This window comes from Podarcis raffonei, chromosome 18 (genome assembly GCF_027172205.1).
Source record: "Podarcis raffonei isolate rPodRaf1 chromosome 18, rPodRaf1.pri, whole genome shotgun sequence".
In the NCBI taxonomy this organism is placed as follows: domain Eukaryota; kingdom Metazoa; phylum Chordata; class Lepidosauria; order Squamata; family Lacertidae; genus Podarcis; species Podarcis raffonei.
In genome coordinates, this window is record NC_070619.1 from 9,539,523 (window position 1) to 9,555,488 (window position 15,966).

Sequence of the window (15,966 nt, forward strand, 5' to 3'; positions counted from 1 at the left end):
TCCCCCTTACTTTTTAGGAGGGGAAAAGTGAGTCTTATAGAGCAAAAAACACGGTATATCCTGCTTTTCCCCCTGAGACAGGGACTCAAGACAGCTTATGGATCCAATCGGAACAGCTGAAAACATTCTTTTTTTAAGCCATTTAAAAAATAAATTAGTAGACGACGCAAAGCTGGGTCAGAGTACAGCGATAACTTGGTTCTTGAACTTAATCGGTCCTGGGAGTCCGTTCCGACTCCTGAAACCGTTCGAAAATCAAGGCACGGCTTCCGATTGGCTCCAGGAACTTCCTGCAGCCAATCGGAAGCTGCACCGGACATTCGGCTTCTAAAAAACGTTCGCAAACCGGAACACTCACTTCTGGGTTTGCGGCGTTCGGGAGCTGAGCCATTCGAGTACCAAGGTACCACTGTACAGTCATACCTCGGGTTACAGACGCTTCAGGTTGTGCGATTTTCAGGTTGCGCACCGCGTCGAACCCAGAAGTACCGGAACGGCTTACTTCTGGGTTTTGGCACTTGCGCGTAAGTGCTAAATCGAGCTTTGCACATGCGCAGAAGCGCCGAATTGCGACCCTTGCGTGTGCAGACGTGGCGCTGCGGACATTGCGGGTTGCGAACGTGCTTCCTGCATGGATCACGTTCGCAACCCGAGCGTCCCCTGTACTGGCAAGGCAGCTATGGCGATGGCGCTCTCTTGACCAATGTGGGGCTCTGTGCTCTCCGCATCCAGTCGGAGACAGCGATGATTCTGAACCCCAGTTCCTGGAAACTGCAGGAGGGTAATCCGGCCTGCAGGCTTCGAAATCGGGTTGGTTCCTGTGAGAAGAGGAGGCTGGAAAAGATGAACCACTGGCCTGAGGCATCCGACTCTCCTTATGTTCGTACGTTAACTGGAACGGGTTCAGAGGACGACGATGGACGCAGCCAGCGATACGGCGCACGAGGAACAGGCGAAGGAACGGTTTCCCAGAATGCTTCCGACCACGACCAGTACACAACTGGGATGCATCAAGGCCCGGGACGGACGCAGACTGCCCCCCAGGCCTGTCAGCACGCAGACTGGTGGGGCAAGGGGTTAAGAAGTGGGGCTGAAGGCGTGGGGTCCTGGCTCTGGTTGAGATCCGAAGACCACCTGCTCTCTCCAACCGGTGGAGGGGTGGTGGTGGTGGTGAAACGGCGCTTTTCAGAAGGGGGCTTGGAGCGGCCACACACCCCTCGATCCTGTCCCCCAAGTTGTGCCGCAACAGGAGACTTTCCCATGCCCCAGATGGCAAACCAAGGTCCCTGATGGCAATCCCAGTAGAGGAGAGTGGCGTCCATTGCGCAGGATGCTGGACTAGACAGGCCTCCCTTCCACTTGCCCCATCCAGCAGCCAAGCTCTTCCTAATGGCTACCAGCCGCAGAATCGTACAGCTGGAAGGCACCTCCAGGGGTCATCCAGTCCAACCCCCAATCTCAACTAAAGCAACCGTGACTGGTGGCTGTCCAACCTCTGCTTAAAAAACTGAAGGAGAGTTCCCCCCCCCTTTCCAAAGGAGTCCGTTCCGTTTAGCCAAGTTTCTGCTGCGCTGGGTGCTGTTTTTGTGGGTTTATTATTCTTTCCCGCCCGCCCCCCGCACCGTGACGTGGAAGTTGCCAGTATCAATGCCAAAGCAGAGGAGCTGGATCATTTGCCGGCCCAATAACACACCTGGGTGAGCAAGCGAGAGAAGCAGGCGGGGCTGCTGGAGAGCAGGGAAATCAACACAGCTCTCCCCCAGTCAACTGCCCTTGCTGCCACCTGGCAGCGGAGCCTTCTCTCGGTTCCTGGATGGGCCCCTCAGTTATCAAAATTGTGATTAATTACCTGCCCTTCAGGGATGCGGGTGGTGCTGTGGTCTATACCACAGAGCCTAGGGCTTGCCGATCGGAAGGTCGGCGGTTTGAATCCCCGCAATGACGGGGTGAGCTCCCGTTGCTCGGTCCCTGCTCCTGCCAACCTAGCAGTTCGAAAGCACCTCAAAGTGCAAGTAGATAAATAGGTACCGCTCCGGCGGGAAGGTAAATGGCGTTTCCGTGCGCTGCTCTGGTTCGCCAGAAGCGGCTTAGTCATGCTGGCCACATGACCTGGAAGCTGTACGCCGGCTCCCTCGGCCAATAAAGCAAGATGAGCGCACAACCCCAGAGCCGTCCGCGACTGGACCTAATGGTCAGGGGTACCTATACCTTTTCACCTGCCCTTCACACCCCAAGGTCCCAGGGCGGGTTATGGCGATGAAATCGCAATGTTAGTTCGAAAGCAACAGCAGATGTAACCTGCATCCTAAACAACGCCCAACCTGGGTGTCAAATGTCGGAGGCGAGAGCCTAAAAGTCCGTCACTGCGAACGTCCTGGCCTGTCTCTTCCTGGTTCTGACCTCTCCCTAAACCCACAGGCCGGTTCCTGCCTTAAAACGCTCTCAGAATGATGCTTCCCTCCTTTCCCTGGACCCCAACAGACGCTAGCCCCACAGCCTGCCAAGTCTGAGCAGCTTACCTGGCCTTTTGGGCTCACCTGGAAATTCAGTACCTGGGAGATTAGGCTCGCTGGCATTTCCAGAGGATTTTGTGGGGCGACTAGAGGTGGCAGCTTTGAGGGGGAACCTCCTCTCCTTCCTGATCTATGGAAACGTAGAGTTGGAAGGGACATTGCGGGTCATTTCGCCCAACCCGTGCCAATGCAGGAATGTGGGACTTGAACCCGCAACCCGAAAGCGTCTCTACCAACTGAGCTAACAAGGGCTTTCAACTGAAGCAGGTACACAGTTTTACAAATGGCGCAAGGGCTCTTAAGCCGCAGGCAAGAACGCAAACAAGGACAAAGGTGCAGAGGGGCCTTTCGCAGATTTTTCCACCCTTTTTTAATTGGTCAAAAGCTAAATTGACGGGGTTTACCCAAACCACCTGCACGGACAAAGAGAAGGAGGTTCAGAGGGAAAAGAGAGACAGGGCCGTTTCCAGAAAGCAGCGGGGTATTCCTGCAACAGAGAAAACGATAGGATCAGAGAGTTGGACGGGAACCCCAAAGCTCATCCAGTCCAACCCCCCAGCAATGCAGGAATCGCAGCTAAGGATTCCCTGGCAGGCGGACAAGGAGAATTGAGAAGCCAAGTGGGGTGCTGAATTTGCAGCACTGAAGTGACCTTTCCGGGGTGCAAGCCTGGGCTGTGTGTCTGTAGGTCCTGGGCTGCGCAGACGACAAGACCTCCATCTCAGCCTCATTGATATGGTCCAAAGGACAGCAGAGCAAGATATCTGGCACAAGCTGGGCTGCAGCAGTTGCCGGAAGGAGGCGTAAAAGGCGCCACTCCAGATTTGTATAGGGTTCACTCCTGAGAGCAAGCAGGCAGCTCAGTGGGCAGGGGTTAGAGCGGAACTCTTTCGGTGCTCCTTGACACTAAGATTTGCGGAAACAGTGGCCTTTCTCCCACTGGGGGCCTCGCCGGATGCAAAAAAAGAAGGCAGCAATCATTTCCCTTTTCAGGATGCAAGGCAAAAAAGGAAGATGTCAGCTGAGCGGCACAGAAGCAATGCCACAGAATAGCCAATTAATGCACCCTGGCTTAGGAAGGGGAGCCTGAAAGCTCACCAGATATATTTTGCCTTTGTTCGTCCGCCAGCCCTGGTGTGCCACCTAGCGGCAGGAATCTGTCTGAAGCAACAAATCTCTCTCACCGCTTCGAACCACCCTCAGTGCCAGGAACTGGAGTCCTGGGAAAGCGGTGGCGTGATGGTTAGAGTGTGGAATTCTCCAGACTGGATTATGGTAACTTGCTCTACGTGGGGCTGCCCTTGAGACTGACCCAGAAACTCCAGCGGGTGCAGAAACCTCCTTACGGGGTCCTCGCTGCGAGATCACATTCACCCGGTGCTATACCAGCTGCACTGGCTCCCGGTGGGGTACAGGATCAGGTTTAAGGTGCTGGTTTTAACCTTCAAAGCCCTATACGGCCTAGGACCCTTGTACCTACGGAACCGCCTCTCCTGGTATGTCCCACGGAGGACCTTATGGTCTTCAATCAAAAACAACTTGGAGGTCCCAGGCCACAGAGAGGTTAGGCTGGCCTCAACCAGAGCCAGGGCTTTTTCGGCTGTGGCTCCAACCTGGTGGAACGCTCTGTCACAAGAGACCAGGGCCCTGCAGGACTTGACATCTTTCTGCAGGGCCTGCAAGACAGAGCTGTTCCACCAGGCTTTTGGCCAGGGCACAGCCTGACTCCCTCCTTTGGCAATCTTCACAGAACTTTGGCCCAATGGTTACCATCAGTTTGATTTGAATTACTTTTATAATGAAATGATTTTAGAATGTTGTACTATTTTATTGTTGCTAGCCACCCTGATCCCGGCTTCAGCTGGGGAGGGCGGGATATAAATAAAATTTATTATTATTATTATTATTATTATTATTATTATTATTATTATTAGGGCTTACCGTTCTCACTCCAAAGCTTTCACGATTGCCTCGTTGGCTTCCACGCTGATCTGCGCTTCTGCCTTTGCCGCTTCGTCGGAGGCGGACGCCAGCTGTGACAGGGCCTTCTCCAGGTTCGACTTGGCTGTCTGCGAATGGAAGGGGGGGATAAAAGTTATCGGAATCAGACCCGGAAGAGGGAAAAAGGTGCAATGTGACAGTTGCCGGGGAGGCCATTTTGGGAGGGGGTGATGGGGACAAAATGCTATCATCTGAACATGTCACAGGGCTTGAAAGGGTGTCTGGGTTTTTCTTTAAACGATTCGGTTCCATATGGGAATGTTTGTTCTCATTTCAGAGAAACTACTGTAGTTTTCTGTGTATAAGACTATGTTTCTTTCCTTTAAAAATCATGCTAAAAAGTGGGGGTTGCTCAACCAACCTGGGTAAGGTAAAGGTAAAGGGACTCCCCGAAAATAGGGGGAGTCTTATACATGGGGGCGTCTTATAGACGGAAAAGTACAGTAACTTTTCAATAAAGGATATCTATAGACTTTGCCTCTGTTTGGCAGGCATATGACAGGCTAATCACATGGATGGCAATTTCCGAGGCAAGTACATCTTCATTCTGTAATTATAATGTTTGTTTTGCATTCTCTCTGCACTGGGTCTCTTTCTGTGGCAACATCTAATTCAATGTGCTCTCTCTTGAGAATGCACTTGTGTTTTTTGAAATAATGGCTGTGAACCCCGGTTTTTTCCTTTCCTACTGGACTGTTACTTTATAATAACGTATACTTTTACTACAAACGCTACTGAAAATTAAAAAAAAACAATGCACGCACAATTGTTAAGTCTTGCATGCGGTCATCCCCATGGTGTCGCATCAAACTTGGAAAATATTTCACATTACAGATTAAAAGGTAAAAGGCCCCTGGATGGCTAAGTGCAGTCAAAGGCGACTATGGGGTTGCGGCGCTCATCTCGCTTTCGGGCTGAGGGAGCTGGTGTTTGTCAGCAGACAGCTTTCCGCGTCATGCGGCCAGCAGGACTAAACCGCTTCTGGTGCATGACGGAAACCAGAGCGCATGGAAACGCCGTTTACGTTACTGATTAAGCTCACACCCGCAGGGTATACTTCGAACTAAGGTGTCAAAGTGATAAAATCTCTTCTAAAAATGGCAAACCTCCTGGGCCAGCACAAAACCGGGCTACAGATGGGGAGCAAGTCATGCTCCTGTCTGTGACATCGCTGATGCCACACACTGGACAGAAAAATGCGAAGTGTTTTCACATTAGCAGAATCTCTGCATGACCGTGGAGCAGACTTCTGATGTTTTTAGGGATTTTAAAGACAGGCTCCAGCTGGGTGTGTAAGGAAGTCTCTGGGGAAGAGGAAAGAGAAGGCAGGCACGCCACTCACCGCAGCGTCGAGCTGATCCAACATCGCCACTTCCTCAGCTAGCAGCTGGACCGAAGAGTCTGCGTTCACCGTGATAGAACCGCTACTAACTGCAAAATTTCAAGGAAGTCGAAAAGCAGGTGGGGGGAAACACACACAAAAGAATTAGCTGAGAACAGGGCCATGAACCATACTTTATTCCTTCCGTTTCAACCAAGGAACTCGAAAGATGGTGCACATAATAATAATTTATTATTTATACCCCACCCATCCGGATGGGTTTCCCCAGCCACTCTGGGCGGCTGTCAACAGAATATTAAAATACACGAATCTATTAAACATTAAAAGCTTCCCTAAACAGGGCTGCCTTCAGAACCCACCTGAAGTCTTGCTCTCCCGGCTTCAGTGAAAGGAACCCGAAGCCTCCGGAGCGCAGCGGCTATCTCTGAAGCCTTCGCAGCGCAGCGCAAGTTCCCGCTGCGCTCCGGAGGCTTCAGGTTCCTTTTGCTGAAGCCAGGAGAGTCTTGCTCTCCTGCTGTGCTCCGGAGGCTTCAGGCGGCTATCCTTGAAGCCTGGAGAGCGAGAGGGGTCTGTGCGCACCAACCCCTCTCGCTCTCCAGGCTTCAGCGAAAGCAAGGCAAAGCCTCCGGAGCGCAGAGGGAGCGCTCCGTCAGCGCTTCGGAGGCTTCGCGTTGCTATCGCTGAAGCCAAGGAGCCTGCATTCGCTCCATAGGACGCACACACACTTCCCCTTCATTTTTGGAGGGGAAAAAGTGAATCCTATAGAGCGAAAAATACGCTCTATATTTTTCTTAAACCAAGGTACCACTGCATCTGAGTTTCTAACACTGTTTGTGGCCACAAAGTTTCACTGGGGGTCTCGCTGCAAAGGACCCGAAACCGCCTCCCGCAACCCTGCCTCAGTTTCCAAACGTACTGAAGTATTTTGTGGAAGAGCCGTCCTCGGCAAAGACCGTCACAACTCCAGGCTTCAGGACTTGCAAGGTGGGGACGTGGGCGGCCAAAATGCCGAAGGTTCCGCTCAGCGTGGGGACGTCGACTTGCTTCACGTTGGCCGCATTGTAGTAAACCTGAAAAAGGGGACAGGGAGCGTGTGAGAAGAAGCAGAGAGGTTCTTTACAGACTCACCTGAGCTTGCTGGTCATTTCAAGAAGCCACCGTATTTTTTGCTTTGTAAGACTCACTTTTCCCCTCCTAAAAAGTAAGGGGAAATGTGTGCGCGCCTTATGGAGCAAATGCAGGCTGCGCAGCTATCCCAGATGCCAGAACAGAAAGAGGGATTGCTGCTTTCACTGCGCAGCGGTCCCTCTTGCTGTTCTGGCTTCTGAGATTCAGAATATTTTTTCCTTCTTTTCCTCCTCCAAAAACTAGGTGCGCCTTGTGGTCTGGTGCGTCTTATAGAGCGAAAAATACGGTGCTTTTCTGCATTCAGCCTTCCAGCGTATTTATACGGCTCTGCCTTTCAGTCAGCTTGGGCAGGTCGGTACTGGATCATGTTGCTGGAGGTTCCACAGCCCTCCCCTGCCCCTCAGCTTGCCCTTTCTCAACACCTTCCCAAACATTTAGCCCTCCCTCCCTATTTTTAAAAGTCTCCGCAAAGACTCTTTGGCTGCAAAACACACGCTTTATACAGGTTTAGCTACCGGCAAGTTAATTTTGTCGATTTATTTCAAAGATGCGTCTATGTTGTTATGTTCTTTTAAGTACACAATTAGCACAGAAGATGTGATAAAAGGAAAAATAAATAAATACAGGAAGTCAATCGAAACAATCCAGAAGTACAGAACCACCAGATCCGCTCCGTTTCCAAGGTTCCAGTTTCAAAGCATTGAAAGCGACAGATTTTAGGGATGAACTGAATTCTAAACGGGAACCAGAGCAAGTTTGTGCAAACTTCCCTTTGATTCTTTTACATCTTTAAACTACACATGCACGTTTTTCAGAAAGGCAACCTCGCCGACTAGCAACAAGCCTATGTACCCAGAGGTTCCCCTGGCCCTCCAAGTTAACCCTTTAAATCTCTCCCCCCCCATCAATCCGGCGACCTTGTGGACTAGTGCCTTGCCCAGGCTAAACCACATTAACCAGGTGGTTCTGCAGGTCAACAATTCCTCCCCAAAGTTGTTTTTTTGTCGTTTAGTCGTGTCCGCCTCTTGGTGACCCCCTGGACCAGAGCATGCCAGGCCCTCCTGTCTTCCACTGCCTCCCGCATTTTGGTCAAACTCATGCTGGTAGCTTCGAGAACACTGTCCCACCATCTCGTCCTCCGTCGTCCCCTTCTCCTTGCGCCCTCCATCTTTCCCAGCATCAGGGTCTTTTCCAGGGAGTCTTCTCTTCTCATGAGGTGGCCAAAGTCTTGGAGCCTCAGCTTCAGGATCTGTCCTTCCAGTGAGCACTCAGGGCTGATTTCCTTCAGAATGGAGAGGTTGGATCTTCTTGCAGTCCATGGGACTCTCAAGAGTCTCCTCCAGCACCAGAATTCAAAAGCACCTCCTCCCCAAAGTAACCCTCTTAAATCTCCCTCCTTCTGATCTTTTGCAAAGAAGCAAATATAATTATTCAAAGAAAGAATAATTTAAAATATTATTATGTAAATCCTATAAAATAAACAAACGAAGTAATGAATGACCTTGTGGACTAACAACTTGGAGCAGGCTGAGGAGCCACATTATACCTCCTTAAATTAACCCTTTAAACCTCTTTAAATTAACCCTTTAAACCTCTTTAAATTAAAATTAATTAAGTGGTAATATGTGGTATGTATCTTTTTTTCTCCTATTTTTTGTTTGTCTTTATTATTGTTAATCTCTTCTTTTTTATTACGTTTATCTACTGAAAATAATAAACATTACTAGAAAAAAATAAACCTCTTTCAATTAACCCTTTAAAACCTCTTCCCCCTTTCCAATGAAGCGACCTTGTGGACTAGCAACTTGGCAGCTTGTCACGTAGCTGGGGGTTCCACAGGCTCCCCCCCAACTACTGGAAGTTAACCCTTTAAAGGCCAGTCTTTAAAGAAGTCCCCCCCAAAATCCTCCCCCCCCCTTTGGTTGCCATGGCGACTACCTGGGAGGGCGAAGCGAAGGTGAAGGCCATCTGGGCCTGCCCGGCAGGGGCAGCCTCGGCATAGTGCCTGGCGTGGGCCCGGGAGCCCAGGGCCCAGGCGCGGCGGGCGAGGAAGCGGCCGAGAGGGAGCATGGCGACGCCAAGGGCACAGCGGAGACGAGCAGCGGGGAAGAAAGGCGCCGGGAGAAGCCTGGGACTACAAGTCCCGGCATGCACCGCGAGGAGCGGAAGCGGGGCCTGACGGGAAGGTTCCCAGAAGGCACCGCGACTCCTCATAGGCAGCTGAAAAAAGCCATCAATTCCGGACTCCATTTCCCGTCATGCATCACACCGGAAGCGGATCTTTAAAAGGCCGCCTTCATTCTCCTCAGACGGTGCTGCCCCCCACAATGCACTGCGAGCGCCAGGACTGCATTACCCGTGATGCACCGCGCCGGCGATAAATTCTTCGCGGGCGCCACCACCCGCGCTATGCCACATGGGAACTGTAGTCCCATTCCCCCCGACAGACACTGTTATTGTTTGACTGCTCCCGGTTTCCCCTCTTAAAACAAATCCCAGCTTCTGCTCGGCTTTTCCCTGAGGGGAAAAGCCTCGCTTTCTTAACTCGCGCCCATAGAGAAAACACCAGGAGCGGATTAAGGGCTGAGGACAAGCGCCGCTCTAGCCGCTCCCCCAAACTCTCTCGTCGGCCGACCGGAAGCCGGTCCGTCGCTGCACCGCTCCCCGCCGCCACTTCCGGCGCGGCCTACCCGTACCGCGGAGCCCCGGATGGCGGCGGCGGCGAGGCTCGTTTGGGTGGCGGCGGCGGCGCTCCTGACTCTCACGGCGGCGGGGAACAAGACCTCTCCGGCCGGGGACACCGCGGCTACGGAAGCAGCGCCGACGGCGGCGGCGACATCCGGGTCCTCTTCCTCCTCTTCCTCGTCGTCTTCTGGGCTGCTGGGCCTGCATATGCCGGCGCTTCACCGGGCGCTCTACGTCATCGCCGGCGTGGCCGGCATCGGCCTCCTCTACTACCTCGGGGGCCGAGCGCTGCGGTGAGGAAGAGGAGGAGGAGGAAGGCCGCCTCCCCCCCCAAAAAAACAACGCACTTCCGGCTCGGGACCCGGATGCGGCCCCCCAGGCCCCTTTCCCCGGCCCTCAGAACCTTCCCACGAAGCCACGCCCACTCCCCACCTTTTCCATTTTCTGCCTTGCTTATGATCGCATTGCGATGTGGGCTAAGCCACAGAGCCTAGGGCTTGCCGATCGGAAGGTCAGCGGTTCGAATCCCCGCAATGACGGGGTGAACTCCCGTTGCTCGGTCCCTGCTCCTGCCAACCTAGCAGTTCGAAAGCATGAAGTGCAAGTAGATCAATAGGTACCACTGCGGCGGGAAGGTAAACGGCGTTTCCGTGCGCTGCTCTGGTTCGCCAGAAGAGGCTTAGTCCTGCTGGCCACATGACCCGGAAGCTGAACGCCGGCTCCCTCGGCCAGTAAAGCGAGATGATCGCTGCAACCCCAGAGTCGGCCACGACTGGACCTAACGGTCAGGCGTCCCTTTACCTTTACCTATTATCGCAATAACTGTCATCACCCTTTAAAACCCGGGGTTGCTCGGGCGGCATATTACTAGACCCTCTGTCTCGGGGTCTTGAGTTCAAGTTTGGGCAAAAAGTATTCCTGCCTTGCGGTGGGTTGGGCAAGATGACCTTCGGGGGTCCCCCTACCAACACTGCGGTTCCAGGATTCTTTGCTCCCTAGGAGGGAAGGGCTGTACGTTCCAGGGGTGCGCAGAAACTGTTGTTTTAGTCGTTTAGTTGTGTCCGCCTCTTTGTGACCCCCTGGACCAGAGCACGCCAGGCCCTCCTGTCTTCCACTGCCTCCCCCAGTTGGGTCAAACTCATGCCGGTAGCTTCGAGAACACTGTCCCACCATCTCGTCCTCTGTCGTTCCCTTCTCCTTGTGCCCTCCATCTTTCCCAACATCTGGGTTTTTTCCAGGGAGTCTTCTCTTCTCCTGAGGTGGCCAAAGTCTTGGAGCCTCAGCTTCAGGATCTGTCCTTCCAGTGAGCACTCAGGGCTGATTTCCTTCAGAATGTAATTTAGACCACAGCGGCACCCGCGTCCCTAACTGAAGAGTAGACCTGCTGAAATGAAATGTCGTTAAGCCGGCCACCTCTCCAAATTTCTGCAGGTCTGCTCTGGGTTTGCTTAACGTCACACTCAGCCCGTAATAAGCACAACCGTAGCTGAACGCAGGCCATTTTTTGCAGGACGAGGAAACCGCCGCGGAAAAAGTACGGGCTCCTTTCCAACTCGGAAGACCCCATGGAGATGGCCTCCCTCGAGAGCGACGAAGATACCCTGTTTGAAACTAGAAATCTGAGACGGTGAGTGCCAAGTATCAATGAGCCTTCGGGTTGCGGGTGTTAGGCTGGTGACACCCAAGTCCTGCTGCAGGATTATATCAAGGTTGAACAGTCAAGGAGGTGTTTAACTTCCCCTGCTTCTACGGGGCATGTTCATCTGCTGAGTGTATCTTTAATAATAATTGAGCGGCTCTCAGTTGAATATTAAAAACACAATACTGTGGTACCTCGGGTTACATACGCTTCAGGTTACACACTTCGCTCACCGAGAAATAGTGCTTCAGGTTAAGAACTTTGCTTCAGGATAAGAACAGAAATCGGGCTCCAGCGGCGCGGCGGCACCAGGAGGCCCCATTAGCTAAAGTGCTGCTTCAGGTTAAGAACAGTTTCAGGTTAAGAACGGACCTCCGGAACGAATTAAGTACTTAACCTGAGGTACCACTGTACCGGGACGCGGGTGGCGCTGTGGGTAAAAGCCTCAGTACCTAGGGCTTGCCGATCGAAAGGTCGGCGGTTCGAATCCCCGCGGCGGGGTGCACTCCCGCTGCTCGGTCCCAGCGCCTGCCAACCTAGCAGTTCGAAAGCACCCCCGGGTGCAAGTAGATAAATAGGGACCGCTTACTGGCGGGAAGGTAAACGGCGTTCCGTGTGCTGCGCTGGCTCGCCAGATGCAGCTTGTCACGCTGGCCACGTGACCCGGAAGTGTCTGCGGACAGCGCTGGCCCCCGGCCTATAGAGTGAGATGGGCGCACAACCCTAGAGTCTGTCAAGACTGGCCCGTACGGGCAGGGGTACCTTTACCTTTACCTTTTACCACTGTACAGCATTAAGCTTTAAAAACTTCCCTAAACAGGGCTGCCTTAAGATGTCTTTTAAAAGTAGGATAGTTGCTTATATTCTTGACATCTGACGGGAGGGAGGGCGCCACCACCGAGAAGGCCCTCTGCCTGGTTCCCTGCAACCTCACTTCTCACAGTGAGGGAACCGCCATCTTCATGTTCACAAGGGCAGGTGCAGATATTAGCACTGTGTTCCTCAGCACTCTTGGGCTGGGGTATTGTTCGGTCAGGGTACTGGGGGTTGTCGTCTATATTAACTTTTTATCTTTACATCTTATAACGTTTTATGTGGAAATGGTTTGATTTGGTTGCGTGTTTTTGATTGCTTATTACCAACTTTCGTATGTTGCAATTGTGTATTTCTTTTTCATTCTTTAGTAAGCTGCCTTGAGCGTGGGATGGCGGCCTGCAAATAAAATTATGTATGTATATATACATGTATTTGGAAGACTTGTCAAGGGATTGGAGCAACCCTAGTCGTGAGAAGAGGTTGCAAGAAGTGGTAGTCCCCAGAGGGTGAATGTGGCCTTCGCGCCAAAGGAGATGAGCTGCTCCTAGCCTAGTTTTTCAGTTCCTTTATGCTCAATGCTCAGAAGATAGGAAGGCAAGGGCCAGCATAGTGACGCATTTCCTAGTTAAGCTAAGCACTGCCTTGTAGATAGCTAGCTTGCAAAGAATATTCACCTCCGGTCAAGGAAGGTTTCTGAAAGCCAACACTCTTAAAATATATTAATTCATCCACAAAACCCGCTAAGATAACTTGATGCGAGCAATGCTGCCTTGGTTCTCTATTTAAAAATTATCCCGATTGTCACCACAGCTGGGTCTCCAAAGTGGCTTCCAGGAAAACGAAACATCTGATATGCACCGTTTAAAAGATCGAGGAATAAAAGTTTAGAAAGGCGTTTATGGTGCAGATGTAAAACTTTTACTGTCGCACCTAATGGGTTTTCTAATAGGAGGGAGTTCCATCCAGTTTGTGTGGAAGTTTGTAGGAATAATCATAATAATATACTATTACTACTACTAATTTTATTATTTCTACCCCGCCCATCTGGCTGGGTTCCCCCAGCCACTCTGGGCAGCTTCCAGCCCATATAAAAACATAATAAAGCGTCACACATTGAAAAAGTTCCCGGTGCAGGGCTGCCTTCAGATGTCTTCTAAAAGTTGTGTAGTTCTTTATCTCCTTAATAATAATAATAATAATAAAATTTTATAAGATGGGAGGGTGTTCCACAGGGCGGGCGCCACCACCGAGAAGGCCCTCTGCCTGGTTCCCTGTTGTTTCACTTCTCGCAATGAGGGAACCGCCAGAAAGCCCCCGGGACATTAGCTGCATTTGTATCCTAGGCTGAATCTAGAGATATATTAAAAACGCTGTGAAAATGCTTTTAAAAAAAGGTTTAAAATATATATTGAATTTGCCACTAGCTCACCACTGCCACCTAGTACCACATTTGTATGATGCACTTAAAACGTCGTTTTTGAATCTGTATAGCTTAAACCACAGAGCCTAGGACTTGCCGATCAGAAGGCTGGCGGTTCGAATCCCCGCAATGACGGGGTGAGCTCCCGTTGCTCGGTCCCTGCTCCTGCCAACCTAGCAGTTCGAAAGCACGTCAAAGTGCAAGTAGATAAATAGGTACCGCTCCGGCGGGAAGGTAAACGGAGTTTTCATGTGCCGCTCTGGTTTGCCAGAAGCAGCTTAGTTCTGCTGGCCACATGTCCTGGAAGCTGGACGCCGGCTCCCTCGGCCAGTAAAGCGAGATGAGCGCTGCAACCCCAGAGTCGGCCAAGAATGGACCTAATGGTCAGGGGTCCCTTTACCTTTTAGCTGAGTCCCTAGAGCAACTGGCAGAATCCCTGTAATTTTGCTTCCGTTTTCTAGGTGATGACGGGACCAACGGCCTTGAAGTGACCAGAAGAGGTGGAGAGCCCCATCAGAAGCCACTTTTATCAATTCCCTTTCTGTTTCTTTTTTTAAAACTGTTACTTTAAAAAAACTTGTTACCTGGAGCTGCTTTTGATGCTGCTTAGCCCCACCTAACTTTCATTCCCGGGGCTTTTGGAGAGGAGAGCGGGCGTCCCCTCTTTTGCCCCACGGCCGACGAGACGAATGTAGTGACTCTGGAGATCGAATCGCCAAGCCCTCCAGGACTGTGTTCCTTCCACATTCCTAAAAACAGGCAGGACAAGAGTTTCGGATCAGAATTCCAGCTTGGGGCAGGGGTCAACGATCCGCCGCTGCTCAGGGGCCACGAATTTCCTCTCCTTGAGAAGGAGGAGACCATCGTTGACATTTGCTGCGACTGCTCTTCTTGGGTCCAGATGTGGCAAACCGGAACGAGATCGCCACTGTTTAAACCCACCCCCTTTTCCCACCACCAGCTCGCCTGCCTGCGCCGCCGAGCGGGAAAATCACGCAGTTCTTCTATCCTCTCCCCGACATTGGTATCGCCTCGCCCTTTTGTGGGGTCGCCTGCATCTGCGTTCCACAAACTGCTTTAGAAATAAAAGCCCCAGCAAGAACTGGTGGCGGCTCAGGGGGTGCCGAAAAACCCAGTGCAGGCACTTAAGGAATTTGGAAAGGTGCAAGGGACTGGCCTGGTGCCGTTGGACTCCGGTTCCCATCAGCCCTGGTCAGTTTAGGATGAGGGGAACTGTTGACCCACTTGCGTTTCGATGTGCTAAAGGTTCCAGACCCGTTTTTTGGTTTCGTTTCTGTTTTGTTTACATCCAAGCAATGACCCCAACTTTGGACTCATCCGTTTACAGCAGGAGGCACGGCTGCCTTCGGCTTTTCCGCAGCGTTTCAACGGATCGCTTAGCAATTGGAGAAAGCGTGTTCGCTGGCGAAGGAAAACGGCAGCCAAGAAATGCCGTTTCGACAGAACCGCCCCCTCCGTGACAATATCGCGTAACGGTGTAGGTTGTGCCGCAGGTCAGGCTAAAATGGGGGAACTGCGGTTATTTAAAGGATCGTTCCCTCCCTTTTCTTCCTCACCCCAAGAAGTCAATCTAGGCCAGCTTTTCCCCTAAACGATTTGCAGTTCCTTCCTTTTTTCCTGTGGCATTGTATGCTACAAACAGCCTGTTTCTAAATACATCCCTGCTCAGTCGGCCAACGCTCATAAATGTCATTTTTGCCTACTCTGGGTAGGATGAACGTTGGCCGTAATAACCCAAGAGTTTTCCAAATGGGACAAACAGTCAGCGAGAAAATACGGCTTTATTGGTGGGCCGCAGGTGTCTTTGTGTCGAAACGAATCTCCTTTCCCTGGCGACCCATAAGGCAATATTTGAGAAACAGGACTGTCAGAACGAAACTGGGGCTCGCCCTTCGATTTGGGACCAGCAGCCGTGTGGTTGTGTATGGAGGGGCCTGGTGAAACAATTTTGGGAAGATAACTCGTGCAGTTTTACTCTGGTTCCAAACCTGAAAATTTCAGTTTGAGAAACAAATACGAGAACAATTATTTTATCAAAACTCTGACTGATGCATTGCGGGGATGTTATTTTCTCATTTTCGGTAGTTCTGGAAAAACCAACCCTTTGGCTGATGCGTAATAAACATTCCATCCTCGCCTGCGTTTCTCTGTTTCAAAATTCGCTGTTTAAAACCGAGCGTGGGCCGGGGTTACCTTGGGACGGTTTTTTGCACCCTCTTTAAGCCAGTGGCAGCGGACCTTCCTTTAACTTTTGCTTCCTTTAAAAAAAATTTGTTTAATCAATTTTTCAATACAAACATCAACCGCAAAAGACACATACAACAAAACCATAATAACAATAACACAATTTGACAATTCAGATTTGAATACACTGATATACATAGGACCACACCTTTTAAAA

At 51.3% G+C, this 15,966-nt stretch overlaps 2 protein-coding genes across 3 annotated transcripts; one reads left to right on the forward strand and one right to left on the reverse strand.

The window, feature by feature from the left end:
* Nucleotides 1–2,851: 2,851 nt before the first annotated feature.
* Nucleotides 2,852–9,131, reverse strand: ATP5F1D (ATP synthase F1 subunit delta). The gene is made up of 5 exons (XM_053372799.1): nt 8,923–9,131; nt 6,773–6,926; nt 5,857–5,945; nt 4,455–4,582; nt 2,852–3,000 (listed from the first exon to the last, which is right to left on the reverse strand). The coding sequence occupies exons 1-4, from the start codon at nt 9,052–9,054 to the stop codon at nt 4,460–4,462; spliced, it is 498 nt and encodes a 165-aa protein (XP_053228774.1). The 5' UTR covers nt 9,055–9,131; the 3' UTR covers nt 2,852–3,000; nt 4,455–4,459.
* A 509-nt stretch (nt 9,132–9,640) lies between these two features.
* Nucleotides 9,641–14,345, forward strand: FAM174C (family with sequence similarity 174 member C). Of its 2 annotated transcripts, XM_053372802.1 has the most exons (4): nt 9,642–9,962; nt 11,180–11,296; nt 12,493–12,536; nt 14,006–14,345. In XM_053372802.1, exons 1-3 carry the CDS (start codon nt 9,694–9,696, stop codon nt 12,503–12,505), a joined length of 399 nt encoding a protein of 132 aa, XP_053228777.1. In that variant the 5' UTR covers nt 9,642–9,693; the 3' UTR covers nt 12,506–12,536; nt 14,006–14,345. The 2 variants fall into 2 exon arrangements, with proteins under 2 accessions (XP_053228778.1, XP_053228777.1); XM_053372803.1 differs by lacking the exon at nt 12,493–12,536 and having other exon boundaries at nt 9,641–9,962.
* The last annotated feature ends 1,621 nt before the right edge of the window (nt 14,346–15,966 follow it).

Excerpts from the sequence above, each read along its gene's own strand:
- ATP5F1D (XM_053372799.1), bottom strand. The coding sequence starts at position 9,054 with ATGCTCCCTCTCGGCCGCTTCCTCGCCCGCCGCGCCTGGGCCCTGGGC. Across the intron at positions 5,946-6,772 it reads CTCTTCCACAAAATACTTCA|TTAGTAGCGGTTCTATCACG; the intron begins GTACGTTTGGAA and ends GAAATTTTGCAG. Across the intron at positions 4,583-5,856 it reads TGGATCAGCTCGACGCTGCG|ACAGCCAAGTCGAACCTGGA; the intron begins GTGAGTGGCGTG and ends TTCCATTCGCAG.
- FAM174C (XM_053372802.1), top strand. The coding sequence starts at position 9,694 with ATGGCGGCGGCGGCGAGGCTCGTTTGGGTGGCGGCGGCGGCGCTCCTG. Across the intron at positions 9,963-11,179 it reads CTCGGGGGCCGAGCGCTGCG|GACGAGGAAACCGCCGCGGA; the intron begins GTGAGGAAGAGG and ends CATTTTTTGCAG.